Here is a 10,789-nt window from a genome sequence, read left to right on the forward strand (position 1 = left end):
AAAAAAATATTTGTGGAAACAATGCTTTAAAGGCAAATTCATGCATAACAAAAAAAAAAGAAAAGAAAAGAAAAGCGAGACATACAATGTATAGCGCGTCCACATACCAAGTATAAGAACCCTAACAGGATGTCTCAGTTCTTCATCCATACTCAAACAGAAAACCAACACCAAAAAAGCTACGAATAGATCGAAAAAACTTTCCGATATTCGAATCTGATGGAGCAAAAGACGATGAAGATGTTGCTTTTGCTCGGCCTCGTTCTTTCGTCGGTCTATTCGTGTTCCAACGCTCAACCCCAAGATCCCGCGGCCTGCTGGAAATCCATCAAGACCATCGACGGATGCTTCGAGTCCATCATTAGCATATTCCGCGGCCACTTTGGGAATGTCAAGAAGGAATGCTGCGAAACCGTCAACGGATTCGCCGACAACTGCTGGCCGATTATTTTTCCGAGCATGCCTTACATTCGATTCTTCATCAAGGGCTTGTGCCTCCTCAAATATCCCCAGCTAGAATCGCCCCGAGGTTACTGAATTTCTGTGGTCCGGTCCGATTCGATCATATGAGCACTACAAATGATGAAATTAGTCGTACCTTTAATAATATATTGAATAACCAAGCAAAAAAACTTGTGCATGCTTTTGTAGAGCAAATCAAGTGCTTATAATAACATGTTATAAAATCTTATCTTTTCATCTTTATTATTATTATTCTTCTACTTGTATACTTACATATATCTCGGATCGATTCGTATCTCCAACGGTCAGAAAATGTCGACTCAAGTATATCATATATCAAACACTCGAAACGTCGGATGTCTCCAAATTTTTGGATTTTCGAATAATGTAAACCAAACCTAAAATTCATAAACAAAAGTTAACATTGTACCACTCAAAATCAAGTTTGATCATGCAAAAACATTACCAACAATACCAAATAAAAATAAAAAATATGTATATATAAATTTATATATATGTATTGAAAATTTTAAATTTAGTGTATTGATTTGAAAATAGATAATAAATCCATGTATTTATATGGTATATAATGTCGTGTTAGGTTAAAATATATAAGGATTTTGTTAAGAACTATAGAAAGTCGTCTCAAACTTTTTCGGAGTCCTTTACATGCAGACATTTAGACATTTAGGGAGTACGACCGTAGACATGCCTGTACAATATGAAATTCAAGCAATCGTCATTTCGTGTTCTAACCGAATCGAAATGGAAGAAGCCGAATGAAATCTAGAATTCGATTTCATGAAGAATAAAGTTGCACACATTTTTGGAACTTAACTTGGTGAAACTATAACTATGTGAAGTTATCAAACTCCAGGCCAAAGAAACCGGGAAAAACCCGAACTTTCTGCTCCGAATCGATCCGGATGGTGCTGAGACGACGGATATGTTGCTAGAAAGCGGTCAAGACCGTTTGATGGATGCATCGGCTCCATCCTTGGCATATTCCTCGGCCACTTCGGTAGGGTCAAGAAGGAATGTTGTGAAACCATCAATGGATTCTCCGACAACTGCTGGCCGATTATTTTTTCCTGAGTATTCCTTACATTCGATTCTTTCTCAAGAGCTTTATCAAATTCCCGGTGCTAGAATTGATGAAATTAGGAGTAACTTTATACATATATATATTGGATCGATTCAGACCTCCATCGCATAGACGAAATTATTTCATACAACTATAACCAATTTTAATCAACTTTACTCTCTACAATAAGAATCAATCCGAGCATAATTTTTAAAAAATATATAACGTGGAAACAATCCGAGCATAATTTCACCCATCTATCGAACTCATCCTACACACCTCGTTATCTAACCACCAAAACCAGACCAAACTACCCTAAGAGGTCGTGGTCGAGTGTTGTAGCTCTGATGAGAGAGTGTAGTGGGGTGCCACTTTTCTAATCTCTCATGTTCAAACATAGCGGATTGATAACTTAATTGCGATATAAAAATCGTCGGAATATATTGAAAAATCTATTTTGTGATTGTAACTCGCGCCATTTATTCAAATCCTCCGCTGATGATCACTCGCATCGCGCGTGATATCTGAAAATGTCTATCTCGTTGTCACCGAATTTGGAATTAACATTTCTTGGTCGCCCGAATATTTATTATGATAATATTGGTATCACGTACGTTTAACATTATATCAATCGTTTACCCAGGGCCATTTTCGTCATTCTGTCTCCCACCTCTTCTTGGGAAAATCACTCAAATGATCCACTTGGGTCGCATCTATTTCACCTGTACACCACCAAAAACATAACACATTTTTTTCTCCGTAAAAAGACGAAATTACCCTTAATGAATCACGATATTTATCCGTTCGAAAACAACTTCGTTATTACGACTTCGTAATTAATTCTAAATATAGTTATAAAAAGGTGGCAAAAAAAGTTATTCGTCTTATTTTAGTTGTATATCAGTTATATGTTAGTCGCAAAAAGGTCGCAAAAAATAAAACGAAAAGGGTATTTTGGACTTTTTCAATCGAAAAGTGGGTTAAAATTGAAATTTTTTTTTTCTGGGTGGTGTACCCTGAAATTGTTGCGACCCAAGTGGGTTATTAGGGTTAAAACCCCCCTCTTCTTCCCTTTTTTTTTTAATCTCGTCTTTAAAAAATTATTTATGTAATGTAATTAGTAAATTAAATTCAGAAAAAAGAAAAGAGATCACAACAGAGAAAAGGAAAGTAAAAGAAAAGCTAACATGGTGACCACTCTGAAGACAGCGTAAGGGGAAAATCACTCAAATGACCCACTTGGGTCGCACCTATTTCAGCGTACACCACCGAAAAAAAACAATTTTTTTTTTCAATTTTTACCCATTTTTCGGTTGAAAAAGTCTGAAATATCCTTTTCTTTTTATTTTTTGCGAACCTTTTTTAGAATCAATTGTAACTTTTTTGCCACCATTTTTAGAATTAATTACGAAGTCGTAATAACGAAGTTGTTTTCGAACGGATAAAAATCGTATATTCATTAAGGGTAATTTCGTCTTTTAAAAAAATATTAATGTGTTATGTTTTTTCTGGTGTACACGTGAAATAGATGCGACCCAATTGGGTCATTTGAGTAAAAAACCCCAGCGTAACCCATTAGGCAATTATTTGTGCTCTCTCTTCCCTGTTTTTTTGTTGTTGTTGTTGAATATAAAAAAATATTTGTATTTGGCGCTGGTAAAGCTCAAGACTCTGTGGAGTAGCAATCAATTCGAACCCAGGAAGAAAAAGAGAAGACCAGAATCAATCTGGGTTCTTGTTAGTGTCTGGCGGTCATGTCGGAAATTTAGCGGCGAACATTCATTCCTCGGCCTTTTGGTTTTATTCTGAATCTTGATTCTTTCTCCATTCGGTGTCGTCTCTTCCCCTGAAGCTCTCCTCCTGCAACTATGGCATCCAGAACCAAGGGGGTATTTTGTTCTTTACTTGGAACGATCTCTCTTTATTTCGATGACAATTGGATATGAGATTTCTGTGTTCTGATTTCCTCCTCAGAATGTGATGAATGTCACATTCACTGACTGCAACTTTTATCCGGGAAATAACTTATGATCCATTTTTTTGTTGCTTTTTTTCGTAATTCATCCATTTTCTTTTTGGGCTTGGATCTTGAAGAAGGTTGAGTCTCTTGGAAAAAGAAAGTTCATTTCTTTTGGTCTCTTCGAAAGTCCCCTTCGGAATTTGTAATGTGAAATTGTCTTGCTTTTGTCATTACTCGATTTTTTTTGAGATTTACGTTCACTTCCTTCAATTCTACTGTGTGAGAATTTCCTATTGGATCACTTGAACATCACCATATATGCATTTGGATGCACATGATATGCATTTCTGAGAATTAGATCCATAGCTTGAGATGAACAGTGTCTGATCCTAGCAGAAAGATCAAGTGATGTCTTACCGTTTTTGCCTTCTGTTTGTTTTGTGTAACTGCCTAAGATAATTGCTATTCCTTTGGTAAGTTATATGTAGATCCATAGCTTGATAGCTTTGGAGTTGATCTTCTTTATGTTCATTTGGACATTTTGATCAATTTCTGACATTGTTGTGAATGTATACGAGGATGTCACAGAACTGGGTTGTTGGAGACTCCTCGGAGCAAACCCTCCCCACCAACTCCCCCAGCGAGTAAACTGTCGGCTGCTAAATCAGATGGAAATTCTCTGTCCCCAGTGTCAAGTTCGCGTCTTTCGCTTGATCGATCCCCACAATCAGTTAGCTCGAAGCCTGTTAGTGATCGTCGAAATGCCAGGGTCCCTACTCCACCTGAGGCAAGTAACCCGAATCATCCATTTGGTTGCTGTTAGTTTTGGGTTTCTGAGTTGACTTTCATCATCTTGGGCTTGCCTGTGACGGGATAAAAATGTAGTCCTTGAGATATTATATCTTTTAGGGAGCGCAGTTCTTGAATTACGAATGAATCTAAACCGGGAAAAGTTATGTATGGAACTTCCCAAGATCATATGGTCGATGCCCTGATGTAAAAAACCGATTGTTGTATGCCTATGGCTTTCAATTCATCTACAACATTTTCCGGGTTTTTCTTCTTGGATGAAAAAAGATGATCTGTGTTTTGTTGTGATAATCCAGAAAGCGCAATCACGGTTGGGTTTGGCGAAGTTATCTGACCTGCAGGCTCAACTGAATCAAGTTCAAGAAGATCTAAAGAAAGCCAATGAGCAAATAGAATTTCTCAAGAAAGAGAAAGCTCAGGCACTTGATGGTCTTAAACAATCTGAGAAACTGGCAGAAGAAGCCAATGAGAAAATAAAAAAGGCATTGGCAGCTCAAAAACGAGCTGAGGAGGATTCTGAGATTGAGAAATTCCGAGTTATTGAACTGGAACAGACCGGAATCGAGGCTGTTCAGAAAAAAAAAGAGGCCTTGCTGAAAGAGGTTGAGTCTATCAGAAACCAGCACACTGTTGACATCTCGGCTCTCCTCTCTACCACAGTGGAACTCCAGATGGTAAGACAAGAATTGACTATGACTGCTGATGCGAAGAACAAGGCACTCTACCATGCTGAGGAAGCGACGAAGATCGCTGAAATTCAGGCAGATAAGGTTGAGATTCTCTCTTCTGAGTTAAGCCGGCTAAAGGCGTTGCTTGGTTCAAAGCAAGAAAAAGTGGCTATAGAAGGAAACGAGGTGGTGTCCAAGCTGAAATCTGAAATTGAAATGTTGAGGGGGGAGCTTGAAAAAGTTGGTATCCTTGAGAAAACTCTGAAGGAACAAGAAGGTACCAGTGAACAGCTTCACGTTGATCTAGAAGCTGCTAAAATGGTTGAATCTTGTGCTAATAACTTAGCAGCAGAGTGGAAGAACAAGGCCGATGAACTGGAAAAACAAGTTGAAGAATCGAACAAATTGAAGAGATCTACTTCAGAATCTATGGAGTTTGTTATGAAGCAACTAGAGGAAAACAATCAGTTGCTGCATAAGGCAAATTCTGAAAACGATACGCTAAAAGAAAAGGTAGAGTTATTAGAGATGACGATTGGACAACAAAAACGAGATCTTGAGGAATCAGAACGTCAAGTTAGCATTGCAAAGGAAGAAAGTTCTAAGCTGGAAAAACTTGTTTCGGTTACTTTGTCCCGTTTGTTTCGGTTACCGACAGTCATAAAGGGTCGTACATCGGGGTAAAAGGCGAGGCCATATACATACCGCCTTATCCATGCATGCCCACCGACACTTGCGGGGCCGGAGACGCTTACGCTTCGGGAATCATGTATGGTATGCTGAGAGGCGTCTCAGACATAAAGGGGACGGGAAGTTTGGCGGCCAGAACCGCTGCCACGGTCGTCGGACAACAAGGGACGAGGCTGCGGGTTCAGGGCGCGTTGGATATCGCTCGAACTTACGCCTTCGGTCTGAACAGCTCGGGTTTCCGAAACGACGTCAGGTCTGATGAGATCTTGAGCTTGTGAGGTCTTGAATTGTTCTCATTCTTTCTCGTATTTTGGTGTCTCTGCACGTTGCCGTGATACTTTTCTCTAGTTCAAGGTTTTTCTTTTTTATAAAATTTAGTTGTATTAATCAAAACTGGTGGTACATCGATCCTGAATCCACATTACAAACGACCAAGCTTTAAAAGCCAACAACAAAACACCCATGAAAGGGAAAGAAACTTACAATGCACATCTTTTCTATGCCTGACTATTCCTCATTAGGATTAAGGGTAAGAGATTACCATTTCTGCAGAAGGATATTATTTGCAGAATTTATCGGTTGTTGCAGAGCAAGGAGAATACTTCTGATTGAGTGGTCTAACTTGGACACAAGAGTCTCAACCAGAGTCTGCGTGTTAAGGAACATACGGTTGTTTCGTTCCCTCTAAATCTCGTAGATTGTCTGCTGGATGAGTATTTTGCCGAGGATACCCCGCCTATCTTCATCTTCCGCTGGAATGCTTTCTAACTAGGTTTTACAACTTAGTAGATCATTAGGCGGGTCTATCCATATCCTTTCGCTACTCTTCGCCATACCGTTGAGCTATAAGAGCAATGAAAGAACAAGTGTGTGTGTGATTCCTCCTCCTCGTTGCATAGCTTGCAATCCGCTTCTTGGACCATGTTCCATCTAAGTAGACGATCCCTCGTTGGCAGCCTCCCCTGCATAACCATCCAATGGATAAAGGTGTTTCTAGGAGTGGATTGGGTGAACCACACCATGTGGAACCAATCAACCTTATTTGAAGCTTCCTTTAGCTGCCTCCAAGTGGCCTTTGTTGAGAAGTCATGGGAAAATGTGTCATTCGATGTCTTCCATTCAAATGTGTCCTCTCCGTCATCCTCTGTTGGCACCGGGATTTGAAGAAGTCTGACCTGCAGATCTTGGATACGTTGTGATCTGGTTCCTGGAAGATACCAATTTCCGCCAACCGTAGCTTGATGGACGCGTGCATTTAACGGGATTCGGAGCAATGATCCTCTCCAATATACTGCAGCAATGATCCTAGCCCTGTCCAATCGTCATGCCAGAAGAAAGCTTTCCGCCCGTTTCCAATTCTACATCGAACAAATCCCCTAGCCAAATCTTGTAGCTTCAGCAACTTTCGGATATTCCAAGATAAGTGAGTATCTGACTTAAAGTTCCAATACGAGCGCCCTTTCAAGATATATGCATGCATCCATGCCACCCATAACGAACCAGCCTTACTGAAGAAAGACCATATCAGTTTGAGCCGAGAAACCTGATTTGTTTCTGCCAGATTCCTGATTCCCAATCCTCCTTCACTTCTAGGCTTACATATTGTGGTCCACGCAACTCTTGCCCTCCCCGAACTCGTTGTTGTGTTCTTCCACAGGTAAGTAGAGCGTAATCCATCTATTTTTCGCATGATGTATTTTGGAAGCAGAAAAATCTGACTCCAGCTATAAACCATGCCATAAATCACTGTGGAGATGAGTAGGACCTTCCCTGCATACGACAGGAATCTCTCGTTCAAGGTTGAAAAGACTTTAGGAATATTGCTATTTGTGTATAATATATAGTCCCTTCCCATTATATAATATTGTCTCATTTCTTTCACAAAAAAAAAACTAGTCTCATTTCAGTACTTTTTTAAAATTAAGATAAAAAAATGTGATATATATATATATATGCATATGAATATATACTGTCATTTTTTTATTCAATATTTTATTTTAATTTGATTTTACTATTTTTATTATATATTTGTAATTATTTTTTATTTTTTATTAAGTGACGTGATAACTCACGTGACAAGTTATAGATTTAACGGCGTTTGTCGTTCACCGTTTTTTTTTTTTTTTTTTTTTTTTTAAAGCCATATTTTATATTCGCGCGCAATCAATCGCCATCTCATCACCATAACACCTGCGCGAAAAGGGGAAAAATTTCAGAAGTAAGAGAGAAAGGAGGAGACACTTCTTCCGTTATCGGTCGCCCAATCATTTTCTGGCAGTGGGCGACGAATTCGAAAAGGGTCAAAAAGAGTGAAAGCTGTGGCATCTGAAACCTGTGTATTAAGTATTTCTACATCTGCCCTCGTTTTTTTTTTTTTTTTTTTTTTGTAAAAGTTTAAGAGTTGAGTCCGAGTGTATTGTCCACACATGTAGGACGAGTAAAGCTTAAAATCGATGATAATTTAAAAATTACACTCCCAAATTGGGAAAGTGGAAGGGTATAATTAGTCACGTTGAAAACTATAAATTGAATTGAGATTGAAAATTGTAATGATTTAATCGAAAAGCAAAATCTAGCCTTTTAATTAATTGCAATATAACACAAGATACGGTCGACAAGAACTATGGAAACAAGTTCGGAGATACCCTTTATACAAAGTTCCCCTTCACGAATAAACATCGAACTTGTACACCAAATATTATTTCTAAAATGATAGAAAAATATTTGTGGAAACATTGCTTTAAGGAAACTTCATGCATAACAAAAACAAAAAATGCGAGAGATACAATGCACATCGACTACGTACCAAGTATAAAAACCCTAACAAGGTGTCTCAGTTCCTCATCCATTCTCAAATATTAAACCAGAAAAGAAAAACTACGAATCGACCGATAAAACTTTCCGATTCGAATCCCATGGAACAAAAGACGATGAAGATGTTGCTTTTGCTCGGCCTCGTTCTTTCGTCGGTCTATTCGTGTTCCAACGCTCAACCCCAAGATCCCGCGGCCTGCTGGAAATCCATCAAGACCATCGACGGATGCTTCGAGTCCATCATTAGCATATTCCGCGGCCACTTCGGGAATGTCAAGAAGGAATGCTGCGAAACAATCAACGGAGTCGCCGACAACTGCTGGCCGATTATTTTTCCGAACATGCCTTACATTCGATTCCTCATCAAGGGCTTGTGCCTCCTCAAATATCCCCAGCTAGAATCGCCCCGAGGTTACTGAATTTCTGTGGTCCGGTCCGATTCGATCATATGAACACTACAAATGATGAAATTAGTTTGTACCTTTAATAATATATTGAATAACCAAGAAAAAACTTGTGCATGCTTTTGTAGAGCAAATCAAGTGCTTATAATAACATGTTATAAAATCTTCTCTTTTCATCTTTATTATTATTATTCTTCTACTTGTATGCGTCACTTACATATATCTCGGGATCGATTCGTATCTCCAACGGTCAGAAAATGTCGACTCAACTATATCATATATCAAACACTCGAAACGCTGGATGTCTCCAAATTTTTGGATTAAGATTGTACCACTCAAAAACAAGTTTGATCATGCAAAAACATTACCAACGATACCAAATAAAAATAAAAAATATGTATATATAAATTTATATGTATGTATTGAAAATTTTAAATTTAGTGTATTGATTTGAAAATAGATAATAAATCCATGTATTTATATGGTATATAATGTTGTGTTATGTTAAAATATATAAGGATTTTGTTAAGAACTATAGAAAACCGTCTCAAACTTTTTCGGAGTCTTTTACATTTTATAAAACTTAATTAATAAAACTTATAAATTTATATAAGGGAAAAAACCCTAAAAATTCTTAAACTTATAATTTGGAGTAATATTAATTCCTAAACTTGTAAAGGTATAAATTCCCAAACTTGCAAAATTAAACACGTTAAATCATGAACTTGTTAAACGGTTTCATAATCGTCTATAGCTTTATTTGGTCAAAAAATGAGTTGACTAATCCGACGTGGCGCGTGACGTGGCGAGCCAACTCAGAAAACTACTGCCACGTCATGTACCACGTCGGATCGGTTAACTCGTTTTTTTGACCAAATAACGTTATGAACGATTATGGAACCGTTTAACAAGTTCAGGGTTTAACGTATTCAATTTTGCAAGTTTGGGAATTAATAGGCACCTCTACAAGTTTAGAAATTAATATTACTCCAAAATACAAATTCAGAACTTTTAGGATTTTTGTGAATAAAGTATGATTATCATTTAATTTCTAAATTGATTATATATATAACGACTTTAGTTATATAATTTTAGGTCCAGATTTTGTTATAATAACAACTATATTTTGTTATAGAGAAAATAATCTAATAATTGTATTTTTCTATCAAATATTCAAAATCTAAATTGATTATTAATTGTTTTAGAAAAAATATATTAAAAAAGGATATTTGGAAAAATACATTTAATTTTGTTATAATAACAATTATGTATATATAAAAAAATGTTTTTCAAGGGTCTGATGAAACACTCCAACTCTGAAAAAAAAAACTATAATATATTTACAACCTTTAAAAAATAATATATTTACAAACTTTAAAATATAATATATTTACGAACCATTCTAACCATGAAAAAAAGATTCGATGACAATTTTAAAATTATTTTCCCAAAAGGGAAAGTTGAAGTCTAATTAGTCATTTAAAAAACTATAAATTGAATCGAGACTTCAACTTCCAATGATTTAATCGAAATAAAATCTAGCTTTTTAATTTATTGCAAGATAAAATAAAAGACGGTCGGCTAGAAATATGGAAACATATCCGAAATACCCTTTACACAAGATCCCCTTCACGAATAAACATTGAACTTGTAAAATATTATTTCTAAAATGACAAAAAAAATATTTGTGGAAACAATGCTTTAAAGGCAAATTCATGCATAACAAAAAAAAAAGAAAAGAAAAGAAAAGCGAGACATACAATGTATAGCGCGTCCACATACCAAGTATAAGAACCCTAACAGGATGTCTCAGTTCTTCATCCATACTCAAACAGAAAACCAACACCAAAAAAGCTACGAATAGATCGAAAAAACTTTCCGATATTCGAATCTGATG

At 36.9% G+C, this 10,789-nt stretch overlaps 1 protein-coding gene across 1 annotated transcript in view; it reads left to right on the forward strand.

Annotated features, from left to right (window-relative positions):
• LOC104824563 (WEB family protein At4g27595, chloroplastic-like) overlaps nucleotides 1-5,952 on the forward strand; it is a 15,528-nt gene extending 9,576 nt beyond the window's left edge. The window contains exons 4-6 of the mRNA XM_019203650.1: nucleotides 4,095-4,293; nucleotides 4,613-5,502; nucleotides 5,643-5,952. Of these exons, the coding sequence (XP_019059195.1) occupies nucleotides 4,095-4,293; nucleotides 4,613-5,502; nucleotides 5,643-5,952 (1,399 nt within the window). The remainder of the gene's footprint in view (nucleotides 1-4,094; nucleotides 4,294-4,612; nucleotides 5,503-5,642) is intronic.
• The last annotated feature ends 4,837 nt before the right edge of the window (nucleotides 5,953-10,789 follow it).

Source organism: Tarenaya hassleriana, unplaced genomic scaffold (assembly GCF_000463585.1).
Source record: "Tarenaya hassleriana unplaced genomic scaffold, ASM46358v1 Cleome4, whole genome shotgun sequence".
Lineage (NCBI taxonomy): Eukaryota > Viridiplantae > Streptophyta > Magnoliopsida > Brassicales > Cleomaceae > Tarenaya > Tarenaya hassleriana.